At 43.7% G+C, this 27918-nt stretch overlaps 1 protein-coding gene across 2 annotated transcripts in view; it reads left to right on the top strand.

The window, feature by feature from the left end:
• Positions 1 to 27918, top strand: part of PRKCB (protein kinase C beta) — a gene marked incomplete at both ends in the record, with an annotated part of 354426 nt that overhangs the window by 268182 nt on the left and 58326 nt on the right. For both annotated transcript variants that reach the window (XM_080702806.1, XM_080702805.1), the window contains one exon: positions 20819 to 20992. In XM_080702806.1, the coding sequence (XP_080558932.1) occupies positions 20819 to 20992 (174 nt within the window). The remainder of the gene's footprint in view (positions 1 to 20818; positions 20993 to 27918) is intronic.

Below are 27918 nucleotides of genomic sequence, written 5' to 3'. Positions count from 1 at the left end.
TCCATCAGGGAGCTCTTATTTAGTTATTTGGTACTTGGGGTTGAACTCAGGGGCATTCTGTCTCGGAACTATACCCCAGTCCTTCTTATTTTTGTATTTTGAAACAATCTTGCTAAGTTGCTGAGAACCTCACTAAATTCCTGAGGCTGGCTTCACACCTGTGATCCTCCCGTTTCAACCTCCCAAGTACGGGGATTATAGACGTGCACCACCACGTCCGGCCATTGGGGAGCTTTTTAAAAAATAAGTTTTAAGGGGGGTGCAATGGAGCATACCTGCAATCCCAGATACTCAGGAGGCGGAGGCAAGAGGATCACTTGAACCCAATCTGGAAGGCACTGCAAGATCCTGGCATATATAAAATTATAATTCATGTACAAATTATAGGTACATTCTACATATAAAATTACACATGTGTATATTATAGACTTTATCTGTATTATATGTGTACATGTAATTTAATTGTATATTTTTATTTATACATTCTTATATATGTTCTTATCTATAAGTGAATATATACTAAGGCAGCTTTATTAAGGTATAATTCACACATCTATAGAACACCCATGTAAAGGGCGCAATCCAGTGGTTTTGAGTATGTTGACAGAGTGCGTAACCATCACCACGATCACCCTCAGAACATTTTCATCACCCCCAAAAAAGCCCACAAAACCGCTTTGTAACCATTAGTAGTCATCCCGCATCGCTCACCCCCTCAATTATATTTTTAATAAGCCTCGTGTCCACCGGGCTCATGATTAAAACTGTGTTAAAAGGATAAACATTGAAAATCCCTTCTCCCACTCAGGCTCACATCTTCTCGTGACCTCTCCATGCTACAGCCTCCGTCTGTGAACTTCTGTTAATTCAATTTGCATCTTTCCAGTCTCTATTCTAACAATCTTGTTCTCATCCTTGTTCGCCCACAAGTTCGTGTACCGTGCACATGCCTCTGATCACTTGACAGCACAGGTTGGAGAGTTTTCGCCGGAGGGATGGATGTTTCTGGGCCCCGTGGCAAGGGTTGGGGTAGGTGTAAGGCGGGTTGGCGACAAAGTAGAGGGGGAGAACGGATCACTGGGGAACGGTGAGCAAACGAGAGAGAGTAGATCATATGTTTCCATGGCAACTGTTATCATAATTGAGAGTTCTCTTCCAGACTGGGAATGTAGCATCAAATAAATCACAGAGGAAAACAACAGCTTGTCATGCAAGCAAAAGAGAATAACAAACACATCTGTGACCCTTCAAAACACGGAGTCATCCTCTGCAGCTCCAGTGCTGCCGGCCACAGTTTTAAATGCATGCAGTTTTATAATTGAATGCCCACTTTGAACACTGCGTGCAGCTGGTTAGGCACAGAGATCCATCTCCCTAAACAGAAGAATGGGGTATCTCCCTTCCGAAGATGGAAGGGACAGCCTTTGGGGTGTATGCCTCCCCTCTTCAAGGCCAACTGTATCAGATCTGGCCCAGAAAAAAAAAATAGGCTCTTAAACATCATAATTATTTGTGGGAGGGACTAGGGAATGACACAAGAATTTTATTAAGACCTGTGGATATGCTGGGTGTGGTGGCACACGCTTGTAATCCCAGCAATTGGGAGGCTGAGATGGGAGGATCCGGGTGCGTGGCTAGCCTCAGCTACTTAGTGAAGCCCTTTGCAACTCAGTGAGACCCTGTTTTAAAATAAAGAATAAAAACTAGGTCTGGGGGTGTAGCTTGGAGGTAGAATGACTCTGGGTTCCATCCCCAGTACTGGGGAAAAAAGGGGGAAAAAATCAGTAAATAGGAAACCAGGGAGAAATCAAGTGGGGAGGCCATTGAATTAAAAATGCATCGGCCCACTTTCAAAAACCATGCAAAAGAAGAGTGTAGAGAGTTAGCTCTCCCCGAACAGGGGAGGGTGTTTACCCGAAGGTGCTATATTACCAGAGCAGGGCTTGTTGGCATGCCTCGTTTACCTAGAGAGAGATGCTCTCAGGAACTGTTATGATAGAGCATGCAAATGCATCGTTCATTTGTTATTTGCTGTGTTTTTTGTAGTTTTATCCTTAGCCCTTTCCTTTTTGCAATTCTTTGAACCTTTAGCTTCAGCTCTGCCAATCTACACCTGCGTATTTAACCTCTGTGGTTGCCGAGGGATTGCTAGAATTAAAATTAGGCTGCACATAGATAAATTGGGCAGATAGGCGGCATTCGGCTGGGTTACACAGGTTTACCTTATGAAGTAAACACAGAGGGTGCCTCATTCAGCATGCGCACAGAACAAGGGCATCTCTTGACTCTGTAGACTTGACGCCTCTCATCTGCAAATGCCGCTATAATAAACATCCATTAAATATTTAATGAATGTTTATATTACTTGTCTCCTGAGACTTTCTATGTGCATATAGTAATGCTTTGTATAATATAGAACTTTTTTAAAAAATGATGCCGGAAGGTCGAGATGAGGCTTTCTAATTACCCTTCATAGAAGAAATAAAAAACTAACATCCCCATTATTAGTGTGAGTGTTGGGGGTGGGGGGGAAGGCAGCTCTTCAGTGTGTTGTGGGGGGCAGAGAGCTGCAAACATAAAGAGGCTCAAGCCCAACAGCACAAAGATTGATGAGAAATGATATTTCCTGGAACATAACTGATAATAGAAAAAATGGAAATAGCCCAAATGTTCATCAATAATGTGAAGGATGATACAGGATGGTATATCCAAGAGATAGTCAAAAGAGCAAATCCCCCACACACACACACACCCCTCTGTGTCTGTTTATCATCACAGAAAGATTTCTATGACATAATGTCAAGGAAAAAGAAAAGTCTTTGCGTAATACCTTAGTCCCTACTCTCATTGAATGTTTCCTCCAAAATTTTCTTCAAACCAATTTTTTAAATTAAGGTTTAAATTAAAATAATTTTAAAATTAAAAAATTTAATCAAAACTTAAATTTTTTTCTAAAAGTTTTCTTACAGAAAAATCAAAAAAAGTTATACAGTTGGCATCTATAATACCTACTACATGGAATCTACAACTAATTATTTGATCATATCTGCTTTACCACATATCTGTCCCTCTATCAAGCCATTATACCTGGGATTGAACCCAGAGGCACTCTACTTCCAAGCTATACTCCCAACCCTTTAAAAAAAATTTGAAATAGAATCTAGCTAAGTTTCTAAATTTGGCCTCAAACCTTCCATCTTCCTGTCTGAGCCTCCCAAGTACTCCCAAGTGCAGGTGTGTGCCACCGTGCCCGGCTTCAACCAACTTTTTTTTTTTTTTTCCGGGTCTGGGGGGTGGAACCCAGGGGCATTCGACCTCCAAGCTGCACCCCCTGCCCTATGTTTTTATTCTTTTTATTTTGAAACCGGGTCTCACTGAGTTGCAGTGGGCCTCACTAAGTAGCTCAGGTTGTCCGCGAACCGTGGTCCTCAGGTCTCAGCCTCCCGAATGCTGGGATTACAAGTGTGCGACACCACGCCCAGCTCAACCGGCGTTTAAACACATTTATTTCAAAACTGGTTATGAACCACAGGATACATTGCACCTAAATTCTTCAGTTTACATATCCCCGAACCAGGACTCAATATATTTAACGAACCTTTCAAGGGAAAAACTACATACAAGGAAATACCCATATCTTAAATGTATCAGTCTGTGAGTTTTTAAAAAAAAATCCATACTTTGAAACACAGTGGGAGTGTAAACATTAATCACAAAACAAAACACACTGGCAGATGTAATGTGCAGCTGTGATGTGCTGTGGGAGCCTGCAGGAGAAGAATTTGCCCTAGTTGAAGTCAGAGAAGGCTTTCTCGAGAAAGTCGCTCAGCACTAAATCAAAAGGATGAGTTAACTGTGCAAAGAGGGAGGGCATAAACGACAAACTCAGAATGCCTCCTTCTTCCTGATTCCCACATGAAGCCAGACGTGTCTGTAATCCCACTACTTGGGAGGATCGCAGGTTCAAGGCCAGCCTCGGCAACTTAGCAAGACTCAGTCTCAAAGTAAAAACAAACAAACAAACAAATAAATATGACTACGTCATAGCTTGGAGGTACAATGCCCCTGGATTTAATCCACAGTACCAAAAACAGAACAAAACACTCCAAAAAACAAATGCTTTAGTTAATCTGCATGGCCATCAGGGCACCCGAGCTCCTTGTATTAGGATGGATGTACTGCTGCAACAAATAGACCCCCAAATGTGCACTGGCTCAGATGCAATAGAAGTCTCATTTTCACTCACCTAACCATCTAAGATGGGTGTTCCTGGCCCTGCCTACTCTCTCCATATGGCGATTAGGGATGAGGTTCCTTCCGTCTTCTATGGGTCCATTAATTTGGGGACTTGTTTTTCCTCTACATTCAGAGGGTGGAGGGGGAAGCGAGTAAGGAGGAGGCACAAGCTGCTTCTTAGGAGCCTTCGTTCTGGAAGTGGCCCCCATCGCTCCTGCCCACACGCCAGTAGAGAAGCCAGTCACGTGGCCACGTCTTGGTGCAAGGGAGGCTGGGAGAGCAGTTTTGGAGGAAAGCAAGTGGCCTCAGCCATACTCCCTGCTTCTCAGCTCGTGTTGGCATTTTTCACAAGGACACAAAAGACCTTCTAACTTTCCCCTTTAGAACTCCCAATTTATCACACCCCACAAACAGAATACTCAAAGCGCCTCTTCTCTGTGACATTTCCTTGTGTTCAAATCATGGAACATGGCAGGTGTTAGAGCTGCCTTTCCTGAAGCAAAGCCTGAGCCAGGAATAAATCAAGTAGGAAGAAGCCAGCAGCTTACAAAATTAAAAGGAGAAAGTAGAAAGGCCTCAGAAGCCGGGCTCCCAGGTAGCACGTGTGTCTCTCTTCAAAACCCTGTCCCATTCTATGCGTGCATCTAAGAAGGTCTGAAACCAGAAGCAGGGTGGGGACAGTAAGCTGTGTCTAGGCATGGCTCTCCTGGAGTATTGCCCAAGAGGCCGATGATGTTAAGTATCTGAGTGTCAGCTGGAGACCACGGAGGGCCTGGTTGTGGCTTCTTCCACTCAGGTTTCTAGAGAAACCAAGCATTTGAGAGCCACTGTCCAAGGGATGGCACCAACTTCTCAAATCAAAATGCACACTGCACCACGGGGTTGATTACTGCCTTGGCCAAGATGTTCAGTTATTTGTCATTCATTTTTGTTGTTATTGTGTGTGTGTGTGTGTGTGTGTGTGTGTGTGTGTATCCTTTTAAGGAAAATACTTTTCTTTAAATCGACTTTAGTTGCCAGGGGTGGTGGCCTGTAATCCTACTACATGGGGGGCTGAGACAGGAGAATTGCAGGTTCGAAGCCAGCCTCAGCAACTTAGTGAGATCTTAAGCAATTTTGTGAGACCCTATTTCAAAATAAAAATAAAACAGGGATGAGGTTGTAGCTCAGAGGTATATAATGTCCCTGGGTGCAATCCCCAGTATCACAAAAAGAAAGAATTTGACTTTAGTTGACTTCTTTTCTTCTTCTTAGTATGTCCCTAGCAATAGTATATGAAATTACAGGTTGGACATATTATACATGTATTTTAATGTGTTTTAGGAAAATTTATTTGAAGAAAGGTAATTTTGTCTCTGTACTACCAACAGTACCAGTACTATATTTTGTAAAAAGAAGCTTTCTTAGAATCTTACACTCACATGATGATTTGGCACCTTGATTACCACTGTATTTCAAAGAGCATGAACTCTTTTACTGAAATAATTGTGCGTATTTGGAAGGTACAGAAAGTCTGTGATCTTCCTTCTCCCCCATACCCTTTACTTTAGGTGGGAAACACGCTCTACACTTCCTGTATCCTTAACAATCTCTCCTGTGACCTCCAGTTCTCTTCTCTGTCATGTACTCTGAAGAGACACAGAGGATCAACCTGCTTCTCTGAGCCCGGATATCTCCCTCCCATACCCTTTAGCACGGCGAATCCTGCCCTCTGCACCTCTCTGAGCCACCTGTCTTCCAGAGCACAAGACTTAGTGATGTGGTTATGGGAGCAGAGGGCAGGCAGGAAAGGAAAGGAATTGGAATCCATAGACCCTACTGGCCAGATGTCGCTTGTATACTAACTGCCCACTGACAGGCATAATTAACTATTTATCCACTTAAGAAGGGTTTAGTGAGCATCTCCTATGTCTCAGATATGCTGTTTTTACTTCCTTCTGTATCCTCTTCTAGACACAGAAGAAATAAGCATGAACAACACAGAGAAGAATGTCTGCTCTTGTGGACGTGTATTCTGTTGGTGATGGTGGTGGCGGCGATGATGGCATTACCTAACATTTTGGGGTCCTCACTCAGGCTCTGTTATAAGTTCACACGTACTCTATCGTGGTGCTACGACCATCCCCATTTCCTAGGCGAGGAGAATGAGATGCAGGGAGTTGAAACCACTTGCTAAGGTCACAAGTTAGTGTCATTTAGTGGATCAGGTTGGACCTAGAGTTGTGCGAGTCGGGGCTCTCGATTGTGTGGTGCTTGACACATGCCTTCCTAGTCTCGACAGAGGTCACCTCACAGGTCATCAGTATGATCTAGGGGCGTAACTGTTTTTCCTCCTGCTTTCTCATTTCTCCCACGGGGTGCCAAATAAGAGTTGCATGCCCGATGTTGATTGCAAGCTGCTGTTGTTAGACACGTGGTATGCCCGTAGTGAGGGAGGGCTACAGCTTCTCAGCTCTTCTTCACTGCTCTGTGTTTGTGGATCACCCGTCCGAGGGCTCTTGCTCGGTGGCACTGTGTGTCGCCTGCAGGGATTCCTGAGCGGCTGCCAAGAGTGGCTCTCACTCCTCCAGCCGCTGTCCTCCCCACCTCCTCCCCATCTTCAGCCTTGAGCAATCCTCCAAGTCTTGGAGGTATCTCTAGGTATTTGCATTTTCTCCTCAGTCTGGTTCCTTTTCCATTCTCAGCCTCTAATTCTAACCCTCACCCACTGTACCATCTTCCCCACCCACTCCATTTCTACCCACCGGACTCTTACTAATTGTTGGGAACCGTGCTGTGGATTTACATGCACTAAATCATATTAATGCTTGTTGTGAGCATTGTTACTGATAATAACCCTATTATGCCTGTATGAAAATTATAAATCAGAAGGGTGGAATGTCTTCCCTAAGAGTACACGCTAGGAGAAGGTGGGACCGGGACTTGAGACCTGGTTTTGTGATTCCAGTTACCTCTTCTCATCTCCAACAGCATTCTTCTCCACTTTGGGGTTCATACAACTCCCCAAATCAATCAGTCTTTTTTTCCTTACTCTCTCCCTCCCTCTTTCCTTCCCCTCCCTTTCTCTTTCTCTCATTTGAAACAGCATTTATAAAACTGCTGTAAGAACTGCATACTGACTTTGGTGAGTTCCTCCTGCTTCCACAAAAGAAACAGAATTAAAACTTATATCTTACGGTTGCATCGGTCTGAAGACAAATACATCAATATTGTATATTAAAACATATCATTCAACCTTAAAGTTCATTTTGCCCCCTGTGATTTTTAAAAGAAATTGCAATGCTTTTTTCACAAGCCCTGGAAAAGACAGTGGTCCTCAGCACCATGCCTGGTGTGCTGCGTGGAGAAGTCAGCCCTGTTTTCCACAACCAGCATCCCAGCAGCAGCCTCCCTCAAAGCCTCCAGTCTTGTATCTTCTGGGAGCCAGGTGTTTCACTAGCATGCTCCGTGAGCACAAGAGAAGAACAATCCAGAGCTCCAAGCCCCAGGCAGTTGCTTCTTCTATTGGATTCAAGCGTGCAGTACTGAATTTCGACAGAAAGAAATTGCCTGGGGAGATTAAAGGCAGTTTGGTTTGTACCAGTAACTAAGGCCTTCTTCTAAAGTCTTTGCGCTACAGTTGTGGGAGTCTATCCTAATTTTAATCTCATTAGTGGTATGTGTTCACACACACACACACACACACACACACACACACACACACACACACTAGCTGTCATTATATAATCCTACACACAAAAGTACTTCCCTTTACTTCAATCCACTCTGCTATCTTCCTGCACCATATGGTGAATTCCTTTATCGTGTAGTTCACAGATAGCTCAAAGTCTCTGCTACCTGTTCTCTTAATCCTCTTCCAGAGGGCCTTTCGACATTTGCCGTCTGATCTTGGATTCCTGCCTGCTCTTTGGGTCTATCCCAATTATGGCACCTCCTCCCCGGCCCCCAAGCTTCCACAGGCAGTTCTGATTGCTGAGTGTGGCCGGCTTGTCTTCCCAAAGCCCTTTCCCCCGTGTCCCGGCTCTCTCCTGGATGAAGTTACTTGCTGTTTCTCTACTTTCACTTATCAGAAAATGACTACGAGAAAAGGTTCGTTTCATTCAGCAAAATTAATTGTATCATGGGAAAGAAAATATTAGGAATTGATGTTTTATAACCTCCCTCTCCTGCTAGTAGGTTGGCAAGCCAGAGCGTGTAAAGGGGGGGGTTTGACTGAAATGAGGTGGCATGTTTCTATGTATCTTGAAACCCCCAAAGGCAGTTCGATTTCAGGAGCCCAATGGCCACATCTCCATCTCTGGAGCCCCCAGCCTGTCATCTGCTTCTCACTAGCAACTTCTGGTTAGACGTCACCATCTTGTCGTCACTTCTCAAGTCTCCGTGTCTAATCCCAAGTCTGGAATATGCTAAAATTTTAACATCCCGGGAAAGAGGAGCTGAGAGACCCCGTGTGGCTCAGGGATCCATACAGTCCTGTTAGTCGGGTCCAAGGAAGAGGGTCACTTTTTCAGCCAAATGTCAGAAAGGGTGACAGGGACTGTCTGAAAAGCAGATATGGGGTGGGCAATACATCTAAGAGAAGGAAGAAAATGACTGGCCTGTGCAGGCAAAGTAGGAAATTCCTTTACAGCTGTATATTCTTTAAAATGTTGCCTGATTCTTTGGGTAGAAAAAATATCAGAAAGTTAAATCAAGTCTTCTTATTGAGAGACTAGATATAGCCCATTAACACGGGAACTCCGTCTCAGGACTGATTACTGTGTGATCGTAGTCCCTGTTCCCTCCAAGTAGCCACCTGGATTGCACCTTTATATTCTGTTTCAGAAGTTTATGCTCCTGTTACAGTGAACCCCTGCTTGCTAATACCCTGACCTGCTCACAATCTTTTCTACAACAAACATATGGCAGAAACTTGCAGACTATAATCCTCCATGACCCGAGGTAAATATTTGGGATGCAGAAATGCAAATGGTTCAAAGGAGTCCAGGTGCCAGGGTTTGTTCCCAATCCATCTTTGCTCCCCCGGTGTCACCGTATATACTGCTGCAGGGGTGGGTAATATTTTGGGGGCACTGGTAAGCCATCTGTGTGTTGTATAGGTATTGATCAGTTACTCTTCACAGTGGTCTTATGAAGTAGGTGCTGTTACCTCTCCTTTACGGATGAGGAAATAAAGACTCAGAGAGGGGAGAGACACGCAGTCCTGCAGGAGTGGAGGAAGCTTCAAACCCAGGGAGCTACACGGCTGCCGCTGTCATCCCCATCCGCTATTAGCAGTGCTCCGTATCATCAACAACAAAGTTAGGCTTGTGCTCGCAAGGCAGATGAGAATGGTGGGGGAATAGGCATCCTCTGTGCAACCTAATTGTTGAAATGAATGACAGACCCTAAAGGGTTGCACTTCATTGTCTTTGGGTAAAAGGCATCAATTGTTGACTTGTTTTCCCAGGAACCCTCTAGAAAAACAGTCAAATTAAATCTGCTTTTATTTTAACCATCTAGCTGTGGCAAATATAACATATGACTTTAAAATTTTTACTAAGTCATGCGTGTCACCGAGGTTTATTTTATTTTATTTTTTTAGGCATTTCTGCTTTATTATTTTTTTTTTTCGGTGAGAACACTTAAGATCTTTCTCAGTAAATTTTAGGTATGCAATACAGTATTGTTAACTGTAGGTATCATGGCATACATTAAATGTCTGGTACTTATTGCTCTTATAATTGAAAGTTTGACTCCATTACCAATACCTCCCCATCTCCCCGCTCCCCAGCCCTTGGCAATGACCATTTTACTCTCCATTTCTTTAACTTTTGATGATTTTCTATTATTCTTTTTTTTAATTTTATTTTATTGGTGCACTGTATTCATACATCATAGTGGGATACAAACTTTTGTAGACATAAATGCACAAATCGCCCAGTCAGCCCCCACCCGATCCCCACCCCATTCTCTCCCCATCCCTCCTTCCCATGCTTGGCTTAGTGGTTGACATCTAGTATTATAGCAATTTATCCAAAATTAAAAATGATAATCTCACATAATAGTTTCATTTGTCTGATACCAAGTGTTTGATGATTTAAAGATAGCATTTCAATATTTCTTTTTGCTTTCTTTCTTACTAGAGCATATTTTTTTTCTGTTTTTTTAGGTGAAACTATCATATATTTATATATTTATTTTTCAGAAAAAAATCTATCCTAATATGGAATATGAATTCTAGATACCCAAAACGATCTTGAAAAAGAACAAAGCTAGCAGATATATATTTTCTGATTTCAAACCATATAAAGCTACAATAATTGAAACAGTGTAGTACTGTTCTAAAGGCAGATATATAGACCATTGGAGTTAAATACAAGCCTAGAGCTAAATTCTTCCCTATATTGTCAAGTTATTTTTGACAAGGTTTCCACGAACATTTGGTGGTGGAAATAATAATCTTTTAACTAAATATTGTTGAAAAATAATAATTACATGGAAAAGAATAAAATTGGACCTTTACCTAATCCCACATACAAGTATTAACTCAAACTAGATAAAAGACCTAAATATAAATCTTAAGACTATAAACTTTTAGGAGAAAATCTGGGTCATAAAACCTCACAACATTGAAATTGGCAGTGATTTCTTGGATATGATTTCAATGGCACAGGCAACAGAAGAATATACAAACTCCCTAAAAAATAAAAGAAAATATTGTATATCCAAAGACAATGTAAACAGAGTTAAAAGTTACTAATAGAATTGGATAAAATATTTCCAAATGCTATATCTGAAGGTATATTAATATTCCAACTAGAAATCCTAAAAATTAACAACAATAAAGGCAAACAATACAATTTAGAGATAGGTAAAAGACTAACATAAATAATGAATCTCCACAGATAACCAATCTTAGTTGTCTGTTGGATGGAAAGTCTTGTTTCTCTGGTTCTGGTGAGTGTTACCTATTTCTTCTTTGTAGTTAATCTCTTTGAGTATTTTCTCTAGCGCTGGTTTTGAAGACATAAATTCCTTCAGTTTCTGTTTGTCATGGAAGCTTCTTATTTCTCCATCTAATTTGATAGAAAGTTTTGCTGGATAGGAAATTTTTGGCTGGAAGTTGTTTTCTTTCAGAGTTTGGAATATGTTACTCCAAGCCCTTCTGGCTCTCATGACTTGGTTTGGGAAGTCTGGAGTGATTCTAATTGGTTTGCCTCTGAATGTCAGTTGGCCCTTTGTTTTTGTTGCCTTTAAGATTCTCTGCTTGGCTTCCACATTGGTCATTTTGACAATTATATGGCGTGGGGATCCTCTTCTCCGATCCTGTCTAAAGGGAGTTCTATAAGTTTCCTGGATCTGTGTATCAACCTCTTGCTCTATATTTGGAAAATTTTCTGCTATTACTTCCTTGAAGAGATTGTTGATCCCTTTGGTATCACTTTCTTTTCCCTCCTCTATTCCAATTATTCTTAGGTTAGCTCTCTTAAGATGGGCCCATATTTCTTCAATGTTAGATTCCTGCTGTTGGATATTTTTTTCTAGATTAGAAACTATGCATTCATTTTTGGATTGCTCATCTTCTAAGAGCGAGATTCTGTTCTCCATGTGGTCTAATCGGTTGTTTGTGCTTTGAATTGAGGCCTTTACTTCATTAATTGCATCCTTTATCTCTTTTTGGCTCTCTCTGAGTTCTTTTCGAAGCACCTCTATTATTTCTACAGTTATTTTCCTGATTTGATCTTCTAGAAATCTCTGATTTTCTGTTTTATCAGGTTCTGATGTTGTGGGGTTGTGCACATTCATTACTCCAGTGTTATTCCTCTTTCCCATGATTTCGGAAGTTTGTGCCTTCTCTGGGTTCTTCCCTTGGGTCACTATGACTTCACTTAAGGTGTTCTGGATCTCGAGTCTGTATTATCTCAGACCCCACTACTCCTTTACTGGGTTGTATCACAGAGTCTCCGACCCAGGGAGTCGATAGAGGCTGCTTTAAACTATGGGGGGTGCCAGGTTGCACGTTCTCCTATGGTGTGATATCTCTGCCACCACCACTCCCTCACTGGGTCAAGTCCCAGGAGGCCCAATACTGCGATTTCTCCTCTGTGGCCCGCAATTTGACTCACTGTTCTTGAGTACGCAGATGTAGCTGTACTGGACTCGGTGAATTCACTGCTGCTGCCGCCGCCGGTGGCAATATGGCGCCTCTGCCACGCCCTCGGCCATGAGGCTGGCATATTTTTTCTTCTCTGGTTTTGATTTCCACTCTGAATCCCTGCAGCGTGTGCTGAGCTCAGCCACTGGGAGCTTTAAATGCTGTCTGCGCCGAAAGATCCCGCCTGGCTGTTCCGCAGCGGCTCACCTGGCTTGCTGTAGCCGTCCGTTCTCTATTATTCTTCATATCAGTGAAATCATGCAGTATTTGTTCTTCCAAGTTCAGCAATGTTTATTTTTAGCTCAAAAGAACCTTCCATAACTAGAACGGATACACACCAACTCTATTAATGCCAATAATTGGACTTGACACAACCCAAAACATTGAAATAGTAGTTCTTTTGTATTTCTATTGCAATCCAATTAAACATTTCTTATTCGACCCACCAGAACGTCTTCATTGAGAACACAGTGGCCAGACATCTCGGGTTTAAATCTCCCTGCACCCTGTGCTCCTCTGTCCAGCAGTAGCAATGAATCATCCCTTCTGTCGGGTGTAGTGACATTTGCTTAACAATAGCGAGTCTGCAGAAGCCAGAGGTCACCAAGCTAAATGCACCTCCATTCTGAACTTCCTTTCACACTCCCATGACTTTTTCTCTGCTAGTGGGCAAAAATCTAACCCGATTAAATCTCACCTGTGACATAGCATCATTTTAAATGGTTTAAATCTGAGCACACCCTGCCACCCAGACCTCTGAAGTCACAAATCGGCTTCTCTCTCACACCGATCCAGGTGTTTATCATGTATAAAAAGATTTTTCAAATAAGGAAGACTTTACGCAATAAATCACAAAATAACCAAGTCATATCATCTGAGTTGACCTCGGTGCTGGATATTACTGCTCTTCTTTTTGTCTAGGCAATTTGACAGTTACATCCAAGAAATGATCCAGACCTACCCAAACCTACACTATTAACTCCCAGTGAGCATCTCTCCCCCCAGTATACCAGTTCTCAGTTTTTCCTCAAGTATTTCTTCAATATGCAAAGTCTATTCAGTTGCCTTCTCCAAAACAAGCTATTAGAAGCCTGAAGTCATTTCTAGATGGCTGACTTCTCTTTGCTGCTAAAGGCAGCTGCCCAGATCCTCTCAAACCACATGACTTCATATTAAACTGATGTCATCATCAGTAAATATAAAATTTGAATATATGTATGTGTGGACATATCTGCTTAGAAACTTTAACCCAAAGCTCAAACCACATGCTTTGAAGAATGAGAGCCTTCAAGATTACCCTAAAACATGCTAGGACATCTTCATGTCTGGTAAAGGTAGAAAGTTGGAAGAGCCCCAGAAACAGTCACAGGTGACCACAGTGAACACAGTGTGCTGAGTCCTAATGGTACATTAAGTTCTTACCATGCCTTAGAGTCCACAGAGTCATCACCATGGCCCCATGATTAGTAGACTCTTGTCTGTATTTTACCCCTACCTCCAATATGCGATGAGAACTTCTGGTTGGGATAGCTTTCCTGCTTGCTCCAAGTCTTTGGACCGCAAGGTTGAGGTTGCTTATGACTCTCAGCTCTTCATTCTTGGTCCAGTCTGAAGGATGGCTTCAGCAAATCTCATGCTAGACAAGGTATGCCCGGCAGGGGCTAGGCACCAAGGTGTATACTTCCTCTCCTCTGCCTTGGGTATTTGAAGTTGGTAGGTGGGCTCATGATTCCACAGAAGTCCAATCTGTTACTAGGCACACAGATCCTCGTGGGAGGAAACTCAGTCTCTCCTGGAAACTGGTGCCCAGCCCACCTCCATTACTGCCTTGCCTTTCATTCTGGGCTCTGTGCAAGGACCTTATTGAATATGTATATTATAGACATGTGGGTCTATTTCTCCAATTCACTTTCTGCCTTATCCTTTTTTATATATGAAAAATGTGGGACCGGGCTTGGTGGCGCACGCTTGTAATCCCCGCACTTGGGAGGCAGAGACAGGAGGATCGCGCAGGTTCGAAGCCAGCCATGCTGGCTTAAGAGACCCTGTTTCCAAACAAAAATATAAAAAATAGGTCTGGGAGTGTAGCCTGGAGGTAGAAGGGCTTCCAGGAACCCCAGTACCACACACAAAAAAAAATGTGGGAAAGAATTCCATATATCCATGAGAGGAATCAGAATGTTGTTCTTCTTTTTTCTCTGCAAATATGCTGCTGTTTTGATAGTTATGACTTTCTGGGTGCTGGTCTTCTGAGCTTTTCCTGTGTCATATCACATCATCTGGCAACAACCTGTGAGGGAGAAACTATCTTTGTGCCCATTATTAAGTGAGCAAACGACTCAAAGAGGTTGAGAATCTTGCCCAAGAACACAGCACAAAGCACACTAGAGAGTCAGGATTTGAACTCATGATTTCAGAACCTGAACTTCTACTTACTGAATTTACTACTGAACTTGTACTACTGTGACTCTACAGTTCTCATTTTATATAAGCTACCAGATCGTCCACTTTGTTGGTGCCATAATCTCATTCTTATACAGCAGAGATTGCCGGGATACCTACCATGTTGTAAAGATGAGGGTGCTGGAGTTAACCTTCATGCTGGAACCAGGCTGCCCCCTCATTTCTTTCAGAATTCTGTGTCTGACTAGGTGAGTGCCCTTGAAAGAGCAGGTGGATGGCGTTTGGCCCTTGCTCCAGCTCCTGATTACAACACATCCTCATGGCCTCTGGCCAGCTCTCCTCCCTGACCTCCCCCACTGCCGGCCAGACCTGGCACAGGAAGGACCCAAATATTTAGAAGATTCTGATTTAATTGGTCTGGAGTGTGGCCCAAGCATCAGCTTCAAAAAGCTCTGCAGGGAATTCTAATGTGCAGCACGGAGAAATAGCCGCTTAAGTGCAAACAGGCAAGGCAAACCTGGAAAAGTATGGGCTCCGGAGAGAGGAGACTGTGTGCCTTAAAACTCGGAACTGAGTTGGTCTAAGTGCCCTCTGCAGGTCTCCAAGCAGGAAGCTGCCTCAGAGAGCAAGAGGATCCTCAAAGAGGTGGGGTTCTAAGATAGATGGAAGGCATATCAGACAATAGCCTAGTGCTGCACCCAAGTTCATCCACAAGCCTGCTCCCTCGTGTGCTAGGCCTGGGAGGGGAGTGTAGAGATCCCAGTGCCCTAGGGGCCTGCACAGTGGGTACGTGAGCTTTCACTTGCTTGGCTGTCCCTTGCCCATGCTAACCTCCACCCTCTACATCTCACCTATACCCTTGCCCCACATTAGTATCTCGGAAACCCTCTGAACCCCAAATGTCTCTTTCTCAATTGTGGATGTGCTATGAGCAGTCATCAGGTTACAGTCTTCCCCCGTCTCTGTTTGTGCATCAAGCTTGCAGACTGTGACAAAGCTACGTGTGTTGGTCTCTCCTCCTTCTCCTCCTCCTTTGTGGACTCTGTTGTAGGGATGTTATTAAGAACACCATCCGCTACAGCACTGTGTGTGCAAAGATCCACACGTGACCTTGTGTTTAGACCTAAGTTCTAGGAAAGCTTGTTTATTGCCTTGGACAAATTTATTTTTCTTCTAGGAAATATGAATTTTATCATGTTTTGTATATCTCGGGTCATGTTGTCCTCCAGGAAGGAGAGAGAAAAATAGAGATGGAAAAGAAGAGCGAGGGAAAAAGAAAGAAAATATGTGTGTGTGTTAGTGTATGATATGTATATATACATATATACTTACAAAATGTGTATATATGTATATATATGCACATCTATTTATTATATAGTATATAACCTTTAACTACCTGTGTTGAGGTTTAATTTATATACCATAAAATTCATTTGTTTATGTTAGATGACTTTGAATGCTATCTCAAGTTCTTTGTGAAACATGGGCTGGATATAGCCACATATAAATTAAACAATACTGGGACCTAAGTCACTGAAGCCCTTTGGTGATCTTGATTTAGGTGTTATTTTGCTACCAGCCCCTCTCAGACTTTTTTATTCATCTATTCAATAACTATGCATTGAATACTGCTAATTGCTAAATGTTGGGAATACTACAGTGGGCAATTCAGACAAAATATTTTCCATCATGGAGTTTATATTTTAGTAAGGAAGAGAAGTAACCAAGTAGATATTAATACAGCGCTAGACATGATACGTGCTAGGATGAAAAATTAAGTAGGGGAGGGGGAGAGACACGGTGGGGGGGCTGCATGTTTAGAGAAGATGGGGGAGGAGGGCCACATCCAGAAGGTCACCTTGGTCTGTGATCGGCACAAGGTGACAGAGCAGATAACTAAATTGTATCTGGGGGAAGAGCCCATGGGGGAAGAAATGAGACGAAGGAAGATCTTAGGAAGGAAACATGAACTGAACTGAGGTTTTAAAGCATTGTTCCAGTGTGTGCAGAGCAGAATGTCCATGGAGGTTGGGAGACGGGAGGTGGAGGCAGAGGCTGGTCAGGAGGCAACTGCAGGGAAATAGGCTGAGCATCTCGATGGCTTTGCTTGGCAGGGACTTTGGATTAGGCATATATCTACTTTGAATTCAGAGCTGACAAAGCTCATTAATGCATTTGCTGAGAGGTATAAGACAGAAGAACTGAGAGCATCTCAATAGAGCTTTGGACTTTTATCAGGTGGCTTTTGATGGTGGGGTGGTGTAGGGAGCAGGGTCTCTGTCCCTGACTGTCTCTGCCTGCTCACATTAGTGAGCCAATGGACACACAATCTTCTTAGGACAACGCTTTATAGCCACTTTAAAAATCAGTACTTTGAAGATCACCAGCAGCCGTCTTTGTCTTCTCTGGGAAGATGAAGTTGGAAATAACTGCTCTAGTGGGTAGGCTTGTGTCTCCCACAAAATGTATATTCGACTCCTAATCACTGTCACCTGTGCATATGACCTTCTTTAGACCTAAGATCTTTGAAGATGCAATCGAGTTAAGATGAGGTCACTCTGGATCACACTGGGCCCTAATCCAGTGACTGTTGTCCTTATAAGAAGAGAGACATTTGGTCACAGACACAGAACACACAGGGAGGAACACCATGTGAAGACAGAGGCAGAAATAGAAGTAACATATCTATAAGCCAAGGAGCGCCAAGGCTTGCTGACAACCATCAGAAGCCAGGAGGCATGGAACATTCTTCCTTGGACTCTTCAGCAGGAGCCAGCCCTGCCAACACCTTAACTTTGGACTTCTGACCGCCAGAACTCTAAGAGGATAGATTCCTATGATTTGAAGCCCCCAGTGCTGAGTTTCCTGTTACAGCCACCTAGAAAACTAGTCCAACCAGCAGGTGGGAAGTACTCACTCTTTGGCAAGCATAGTACTAAGTTAAGGGGTACGCTCTGCACTGTATCCCACAAAGCTCCCTCAGCATCACCCAAAGCTGTGCATTGTTGCCACACCTATTTTGCACATGAAGACACCAAGGCTCAAAAGTGAATTTCCCAAAGTTGTACAGCTATGACATGGAGGACCTTGGACATGTACCAGGTCTTCTAACCCTTAAGTCCATGCCCTAACCACTATACCGCACTACCCCAAGGTCAGGGAGCAACGATTCCAAGCACACTTCACCACTAGGATTTGGCAGTAAAGTTCAACACAACAATCTCTCCAGCCAAGGATCCCCGGGCTACTACTTTCTTCTGTTATATCTGCAGTTACTGGAGTTCTGCTATTTATCACATCACTCCCAAAAGATTCTTGGGTAACAGATGTGGCTTGGAATTTGATAAGAACATCACTTCAACACATCCTTTCAATCTGTTTGGAATCCTCACCCTGGGGATGGAGGGACAGCTGAACAAACAGCCCACGCCCTCTATGTTGGTATTCAAGTTTTTGGAAGCGCCAAGACCGTGTGAGAAAATTAATAAAAGACCATTTCCACTTAAAGGAACATTTTAGAACACGGTTGTCATTGCTAGTGCTATGGCTATTTTTTTTCTCTTTTTTCTCTCCCGTGTAAACACTAATTAAGTGCCTAGGATATGCTAGGCATGTGATTTGACTTGTGATGTGCCAAGAAAAGAACAGTTTAGGAGGTAGGGTGAAAATGTGGGAAATACATAGGAATGACTGATAGGAATGACTGGGCCCTAGTGCCCAGGGTGGGTGATTTGGTCTAAGTGGGTCATCAAGGTTATTGAAAAAGTCATATCTGAACTGAATCTCAAATTTCCGAGGCATTGGGAGAGTATGGAAGGCCATTTCAGGACGTGGGAATAGAATGTTCAAAGGAAAATAAAGAACAGGACCCGGCTATGGAATTGTTTAGCTTTGGGGAGCCGCTGAGGACCTTAAGCATTCAAGCAGCACCACCCGGTCTGCATTTTTTGAATAATCATTAGCACAAGTAGGTTAATTTCTCTGAGACTTGGTTTATTTACCTGCAAAACGGGCGCCACTGAAACAGAGGTAGGATGCCCACCCTTGTCCCCGGGAGCCATTCTGTCCTGTTTCTCTTTCATGCAGAAGGCTCCTACCATGGCTGCATCTGTGTTCCCAGTCTCCAAGACCCCTCTCTTCTGTAACTGGGCAGAAGCAGGAGACTCACACGCATTCAGGGATGTCAGATGGTGCCCAGGCTGGTGGCGGTGGGTCAGGGAGGCAGCTCAGCACTGAGCCCCTCCTACTGTACTCCAGGGTCTTCTTCGCCCCATCTCCATCCCTCTGCTCATTTGCATTCCAGCCAAGTCACCTTCCTGCCTCCTCTTGGTACAGCGACAGCTCCAACTGTCCCTGGAATCTGAGAGCAGAAATTCCCCTCTCCAATCGACTCTTGCCCCTTAGGACCATGGCTTCCCCGCCTTGGGTACCAGGGAGAGAAGAGAACACACACATTCTCACACTGTGAGCCCTCCCTTGTCACCGAAGCCAGTCTGTTTTGATGATTTAAATGAAGACCTGGCAGGAATAATCCACTCAGAAGGGCAGCTTTTATATTTCACTATGGTGCTGGGGGAGACAGAGAGTGAGAAAAGCCCTACTGCTATACGAATATTTATCAGGAATCATCTCCCTAAAGCGCCCTAAATCCTTGCATTTGCCTTGCTGGAAGCCACAGCTGGCTGTGGTGAGAGAGGAGATGGTAGTGGGAAATGAGGCTCTGTGTGACTGGTGAGCTGGGGCGCTCCAGCACATGGGTGCAGAAGGCCCTGTGCATGAGTCCGGTTGGACTTTTATCCACCAGGATAAGAGCTGAGCAGGGCGTGTGTGGAGCCGCCTCCTCTTGCTTCTCAGCTCCTTGCTGTGTCTCTCCTGACTCCAGGTCCCTGTTGCATCCTCTGCTCCTCCAGCTGAGTCAGTGTGAGCATTTCACTTCCTTAACCTCCGAAGCTCCCAAGGTCTCTTCTGGAGCTTAAGTAGAACATTTACAGACAGGAACTTTGGTCAGGTAGACCAGAGTTCAAATCCTCACTCTGTTCCTACAGGAATTATGATATGGCCAGGTTATTTGTTCTCTATGCCTCCAATTTCCATAAAATGGGATTTATAATCATACCTACTTCCTAGAGTCTTAGGCCCAGTAACTGAGATATCATTATTGGTGAAAACCAACAATTGTACATGGATAAGTGCTCAAAGATGCGGTGGTGATTAATATTATGGCTTGTAAAATATCTGATACAGTACATGCGGCAAATACTTCAGGCTGATGGTTCCTTCCTCTGGGAAGCCTTCCCAGCAGCTCCCAGACCAGGTTAGGTCTCTCTGTAACATGATCCTGCCCCGTGCTGTGCTTCCAAACAGGCTTCTTGAGAATGGTACCTACTGGCTCTTTTCCCTCCAGCATAGTCAGAACCAATGAAAGTAATGTATTGAAGAGCCACTCTGGTTAACTAGCCCTGATGGTGAACATAATTCATAGAAGGAAGTCCCAAGACAACAGGCGAAGCTGTTAAAATATTACATTAATCATCCTCATAATTAATTGTCCAGGCTTCCTCCCTCTCTGGAGTTTGGGGGTCAGAGAACATGGCTGCTTATTTCTTGCTGTCTGTGTCCCCAGCACTTAGCAAGCTCTTAAATAATGCTATATAATTAAATGAATAAAAGAACAAGTACCCCAAGCTCAATTTTATCAGGAATTCTCTCATTCAGTACATATTTATTGAACATCTACTGTGTTTTCAATACTATCGCAGGCTCTTGGATTATGCCAGTGAACAAAACCAGCAAAGATAATTGACTTTGTGGGGCTATTATTGGCCATGTTGGCTGGGCATTGATACATATCCCAAAGTTATCAATTTTTGGTCATGTCTCCTAGAACCATCCTCTACTGATTGGATTTAACTGAGCAAGATAAGAGGCAGGTGGGAATTGTCACCCATGGTCTGTAGAAAGCATCCGTGTGAAGCTGGGAGCCGCCGCAGCTGTTCCTGGGCCCCTTCTACTGTGCTGATGTGCTTGGCCTTCTTCCCTCAGGTCATGCTCTCGGAGCGGAAAGGCACGGATGAGCTCTATGCCGTGAAGATCCTGAAGAAAGACGTGGTGATCCAGGATGATGACGTGGAGTGCACAATGGTGGAGAAGCGGGTGCTGGCCTTGCCTGGGAAGCCACCATTCCTGACCCAGCTCCACTCCTGCTTTCAGACCATGGTAAGGTGTCCAGTGGCCTTGGAAGGCCACCTCTGGGCTTTCCCCGGGCTTTTATCCAAGCTGTCTCAGCAGCACTCACCGCACTGAGAGAGCCAGGCCCTTCCTACTCTGGAACAGAAAGGTGTTGGCCCAGGAAAGTCAGCTAATTCTTCTCCCCCAGGGCAGGCATTGTCCTAATTCAGAGAGAGGAACTCAGGCAATTGGTTTTTTAACCAACAGAGCAGAGCATTTCCCTAACAGCAAGGTGTGGCTTGGGGACGAGAGGAAAGGTCCGCAGACTGTGTCCTCAGGTGGTTATAGTTAGCCCTTTAGACCCTGTGGATAAATGCATGTGTGCATGTCTGCGGTTGCCTGGGGCCTGTGCAGGCCCCCTTGATGACAGAGTGGCCTGTGACTTCAACTCTATCTACAAGAGCAAGACAGAGCCCTTTTATTTTCACATTTGACCTCTGTCTCCATTGCCGAGGAAGAAGCGGTCAGAACCCAAATGCAAAGAGATACCAAGTTAATTCTTGCAGTCTTGGTTTCTAAAGGCCGATGGCCTAGTGATGCTTTAAGGAATTCTTCAAGATTGATTTGAACTCTTTCTGGATCTTGCCTGTTATGTGAAATGGGGTGCTATTGCACCAAATTAGACACATCTAATTTAAGTCTCGAATCTAGTGATTTCTTTCTACCCAAATTCCTTTTATTCTTTTATCAGTGGAAGATCCTGGGCTGTTAGACCTGTAGTGTTTTCACGGTCTGGGTTTGGCTGACTGCGCAGTCTTGGGACACCTTCCCATGCTTTCTCTGTCCTCAGTATTGCTGCAAATTGGCAGCTGAGTCTGGTGGCCTGGTCAGACTCAGCTCCAGTCCCTTTTGCAAGACCATCGATGGTGGGTGTGTTCTTTTATCTGAAGGCACATACTGTCTGGTTGTCATTTTTAGTGATCTTGGCAGCAATTGACACTCAGAATCTAGATCCACCAACTCATTAGGGATTATAAGATGGTGTTATCCTAATTCTATGATTTCTTTTTCACTAACTGGAATGCTTTTTATAAAGAGAGGCTACCCCTCACTGATTCCTGGATGGTCCAGTTCATACAGAGAAAACAGGATAAGTGCTTAATCCTTTCTCATTGTTTATCAGTTTTCCAGAAAATGAATCAGTTCACTCTTGTACTCTAACAGAGACAAAAGTTTTCTTTTAAAATGAAGTTTTAAAGTGACATAAGAGAGTCAATGTAAAGAAAAATAATAAGTAAACCAGGCATGGTGGTACATGCTTATACTCCTACTACTTGGGAGGCTGAGACAGGAGGATCACAGGTTCATGGCCAGCTTCAGCTACTTAGTGAGGCTTTCCACAAGTTAGAATAAAAATAGGGCTGGGGGTGTATCTTGGAGGTAGAATAACCCTGGGTTCAATTCACAGTACCACAAAAAAAATAAATGATGATGATAAGGATGATTGTTAATAATAATAATAATAATAATAATAATAATAATAAGTAGTAGTAGTAGTAGTAGCAGCAGCAGCAGTGGTAGTAGTAGTAAATGACTTGGCAAAGACCAGGGAAGAAAAGGGTCCACCTTCCTAGTCCAACTCTATCTTTCTTTGGGGGAATTAAGACCTGAAGGTATTCTGGTGGTAACAGGACTTAAATGGGCTTTTAAGCCTCTAGGCTCTCTCACTCCTTGCCCTCCTTTTCCTATGGCTGGTCCCCAGATTGGCTCATGGGCATCAGCAGACAGTGCACAGTTTCAGCCTGGTACATGAACTAAGAAGGAGACCTCCCATTCTTGAGGACTAGGCCGAGCAGACGTGGAGCAGCAGTTTTCAATTTCAGTTGGATATGTCGAGATTGGGAGTAGTTAGTCACTTGTGACTAATATTCATTCAAGCGCAGCCTTTTCATTGGTCATTGACTATTTTGAAAATGATAACATAGAGTGGATCTGAGGTGATTATTTTCATACCGAGCCCCCTCACTCACCTGTGGCTCACTATGCTTTCTGATATCAGAGAGTAGAGGCTGGGTTTACATGGAAATTCTGCAGAGCTATGGGTCACAGGACAGGGAGGACAGATTGGGGGTCCTGAGAGTAGTGTGGGGGAGTTCAGTGGCATCTTGTCCTCTGTGGGGGCAAAGGATACACATGTGGTTTCCCACTTGGGCAAGGCCAGAGGTGGAACAGACGACTTTCTCATTGGCTGTCTTGGTCACCATTCTCACTGCTGTGATCCAGTGAGCCTGACCATGCACAAAGTGGAGGATTTATTTGCTCACAGTTTTTGGAGATTTCAGGGTTCAGTCCATGTGAGGCTGGGTGTGCAGAGTTCAGGGCATGGCAGTGGGAAGCAGAAAGAGGGAGGGCACAAGGCTCCACTCTCACAGCGTGGAGGCTGGAAGCAGAGATAGAAAGAGAGCAAGGGAAAGAGAAACTTTATATAATCCCCAAGGCCACACTTTCAGGGCCCCCTCCTTAGCAACCAACCCTTGCTTCCAGCATCACTACCTTGTTTCCATGAGGGCTAGGGGGACATTCTAAATCCAAACAATTATATTGGCCAAGGATCAGATGCAATAGTTATCTGTGTTGGAGGCCTGTATGATTGGGAGGGTAAGTGCTGGGGGGAGATGAACCCACTGCAACTAAGAAACCCTGGGGGCTGAGTGAGGCCAGCTGAGGGAAGAGCAGATACCCCGTCCCTCTCACCTGCAGTCTGCACATATGCTCATTGAGTGAAATGCCCCAATTTAAATTATTTTTTCTCACTTTTTTTTGGCTAAGTGCATGTATTTTAATTTTGCATAAATTAAACTTATTTTCAAAGACTTATAATAATGCCTACTGTATGCAAGACGCAGAGCTAACAATTTTAGGCTGCATGATAAATCTTAGATGGATCCTATCATCATCCCCATTTAGTAGAAGAGGAATCTGAGACCACCCAGCTAGTACCTATAAGGGTTGAGATTTGAACCCAGGCAGTCCGACCCTAAGGGCTCTTGCCCCTGACGGCTACAGTAGGAGGTCTTTCAAGTGTTGATCACTGGATGCCCCTCTGCCTGCAACCCCAGGGGTAGAATCTCCACCAGCCAGCCTGTCTCCAGGCTTCACCAGGGGCTGAGTTCTAACCCAGCCTCACTCACCACTCGCCCACTCAATCAAGTCACACGGTGCCTTCATTCCTTGGTGTTCCTGTCCCCAGAGTGCGAGCAACTTGCCATCTGAGCACCCTTCCGTGTGTGGGTCTTCCAAAATATCCCATTCCAGCTACATAAGCATCTTGAAATAAGTGGAAGGGATGATCTATGCCACTTCACAGGTAAAAAGATGAAGGGTCAGGGATGCATAGTTGTTCTCCCCAGACAGTGCTGGGTCACCAGCCCATTGAACCCAGAGCCCATATCATGTTGAGTCACTACCATGCTGGCCTTAACAATGATGCCGTTGCCAACAAGAACCAGCAGCCATGAGGAATGAGCATTCCAGTATGTGTTGCGTGCCACGCTAAGCCTTCTTGCAGTGTTATCTCCTTTTACCCTCCCAACACCGCTGTTGGAGAGGAGCCACTGCTAATCCCGATTTACAGATAAGAACGCTGACATTCAGAGAAGCTAAGTAATTTGTACGGTGTCCAATAGTTGGCTGGTAAGGGAGCTGAAATCTGTCCTGTAAGACTTCAGAACCCCAAATTGGGGGCCTCTGCAATCCTTCCTATGCCTTAACTCCACCTTGCCATTTCTAGTTTATGAAATATTTTTGCTTTCATGATCACACTGAATCTTTACTCCAACAGTTCAACTAAGTGTTACTGTCCACATTTCTGCCCAAAGAAACTGGCTCTTAGGAAGATGCAATTGCTCGAGTGACATAATTAGTAAGTAAGTAGAACCCCAGAACTTAAGCCCAGTTTCCTAAAGTCCTCTTTGCACGTTCTTTGTACTATGGCAGAATCATCCTTTTACCCTATATGGATAGTATAAGAATTAGGTGAGATTTTTTCCATGGGAGTGATTCTTTAAGTTCAGGGAACATTGCATATATATGAAGCAACCATTATTATGGTGGCTCAGATAAGCAGGAGAGCTTCACCTTTTTCCAGGCAAGGCCCATAGAGGAGGACATCAGCTCATGTTCACCTTCTAGCATCGAATACCCTTGGTCCCCTGGATGGTGCTTCTGAGGAGGCAAAAGGACTGCAGTAGGCTGTGTCCCTAAAGTCAGAGCATCTCTGTTGGTCTACAGAGGGGACTGATGCTTATTGATTATATCAACAAATATTTATTTCTTGAACTATGTCAGGCGCTACCTACATCACCATCGGGGGGCGCACCAGTGAACAAAGGAGATTAGGTCCCTGATTCCTTGGAACTTGTGTTCTAATAGGGGAGACAGATACACGACAGTAGCAACCCAAAGCAGAGGGGATAGAGATGGCTGGATTGTGGCAGTGAGATGCTAGTTTTGATAGGATTATTAAGGAAGGCCTCTCTAAAAAGGATGACATTTGAACAGAGACCAGAGCCAGAGAGCAAGGCATGGGGATATCTGGGGGCAAAGTGACCTGGACAGCAGGAAGAGTGAGTGTGAGAGCCCGAGGCAGGAGCAGGAGCCAGGGGTGTTGGAAGAGCTGCGGGAAGGCCAGTGGAGGCCCAGCAGATTGCCATTTTGTATTTTGTGACCCAGAATTCCTTTATGAATCAGCTAGCTTTAAGAGAATGACAAATCTAGTCTAACATGCGGCAAATTTGATCCTTTTTAAAATTTCTGATGGAGACTTGGAATTTTGAAGATTAAAGAGACTTCGCAGAATTTATTTTTTAAGCCCTTAAAGTAGTCAAAATAGATAAAAGCAAAAGAAACTTCCAGCCATAGACAAAATCATGTTTGTCATTCTTGACATGATGCAAATTTAATTTAAAAAAAAAAGTTGTCTAAAAAAGCAAAGTGATAGCAGAAATATCTTTTCTAGCCTACTGAAAAGAAAAAAAAATCTTTCCAAAATATGCATGGCCACAATGTTAACAGAAAATGTAGGATATTAAGTTCTATCTAATATATTATTCTAAATGTGTTTAAATTGAATATGCACATGGAAAAGAATCAGAAGGGAGCCTGGACAAATCAAAATGTTAATTTGATTTAGAGAAGGGTCTGTGGGTAACTATGTTCTCTTTGAATTTAAATGATTTCAGAAATGTCTATAATAAAGTGGTTTAAAGTTGTTTTTTTTTAATGTGCCATGAGATGGCAAAGTTAATACCCAAGTAGATGCAAAGATTTCAGAAGGAAGTTGAATTTCTCATTAGGTAAATTGGTCTTGGGCAAATATGGTTCTGGTAGATTGCCCTGGACTTACACAAGGATAAGTGTGTAGCCCTCAGTGAGATGGATCTAGGGTGGGATTGCTGGCTGTAGGACCTCCAGGAAGTCACTAAACAGTTCTGATCACTGGTTTCATCATCTTTAAAGTGAGCATATTAAGTGGGGATGAAAAGACATTGTGAAGAAAGTGTAAGAGATATGAGATGGAGGCTATCTCCACTATTAGAGCTGGGCGGGGGCGCCATGCTGTACAGGCACAAACGGATTATATTTCCGCCAATCTTTTTGCAGTTTTTCTCAGGGACAATTGTCAGCCAGGCACATTCATGCGATTTCCCAACTGCCAGTGGGCACAGGCAGTTAAGTTTCTTCAGCAAAACATCTATTTTAACTGTTTTCTTTTCAATTGAACATATGTACCTCTCTTTTTTTTTTAAATAGAATTAGATTTTATGAGTCATTGAAGGACAGAAGTTACTTCCTCCCCAAATTTGCTGCTCTGGCCCGGCAATAACTCAGTTGCAAGGCATGCTGGGAGAAGTACCACACAGAATGCAAGAGAGGACAGGGAGGGGAGTAAAGATAATCCCCACTTGGAGAACTGATCCCTGGTGGAATGTGCATGTCCACTGAGCTCCAAGAATACACTTGTCACCAAATTAGAGCATGCAAAATAAAACAAAGAAGGATTTTATGGGGAAAATAACAACTCAAAGGCAAAGGTATCTCTGAGCATCCTGAAGAATTAGAATTGATAACTCTGTAAAGCAATCTAGAATAAGCCGAGCATAGTGACTCACAACTGTAATCCCAGGACTTGGGAGGCAGAGATAGGAGGATCACGGGTTTGAGGACAACCTCAGCAACATAAAAAACTCTCAGCAACCTAGTGAGACCCTCTTTTAAAACAAAAAACATAAAGGACTGGGAATATAGCTTGGAAATAAAATGCTCCTGGGTTCAATCCCTAATCAGAGTCAGCCAGCCTCCCTCTCTCTCTCTCTCTCTCTCTCTCTCTCTCTCTCTCTCACACACACACACACACACACACACACACACCAACGTACACAGCAGTCTAGAAGAGACTGACAGTTCTTCATTTTTGTTGTTGTTGTTGTTGCTTACTGCTCAAGATGAGTGTGGCTATGTGGTTTCCCTAATCACTTGCCTATCCTCCAAATTCTCTAACTTCCAGTTCATTCTCATAGGAAAGAGAGTCTGATTGCTTCAGCTTGGATCAGGTGTTTCTTCATGGCTACTACCCAGTAGGAACCTTATAGAAGGGGTTGTATCTACAGGAAGGGGTACTTGGTACTCACATCAAATGGGAGTTGCCATCTTGAATTCAAAGAGACTAACTGGGTTGATGTGGGACATAGCCTAGATGTATAAATATGGCATTCAGTGTCTCCAAGGAGGAGAAGTGGGTACAAGGTTGGTAAGGACTGGGGTTTCAGCCAACTAAAGCCATCCCAGAATCTTGAGTTCAAGAAAGGAACCAAAATTGCATCCCAGGTATATGGAGTGGGGGCAAGTAGGAATAGACACAGTGTGGTTCTCTTTGCTTTTGTGTTGGTGGCCTTTACATATTCAATCAATAATCA

This window comes from Muscardinus avellanarius, assembly GCF_963383645.1.
Source record: "Muscardinus avellanarius genome assembly, chromosome: 10".
Classification (NCBI taxonomy): Eukaryota; Metazoa; Chordata; class Mammalia; order Rodentia; family Gliridae; genus Muscardinus; species Muscardinus avellanarius.
This window is presented reverse-complemented; position numbering and strand designations above follow the sequence as displayed.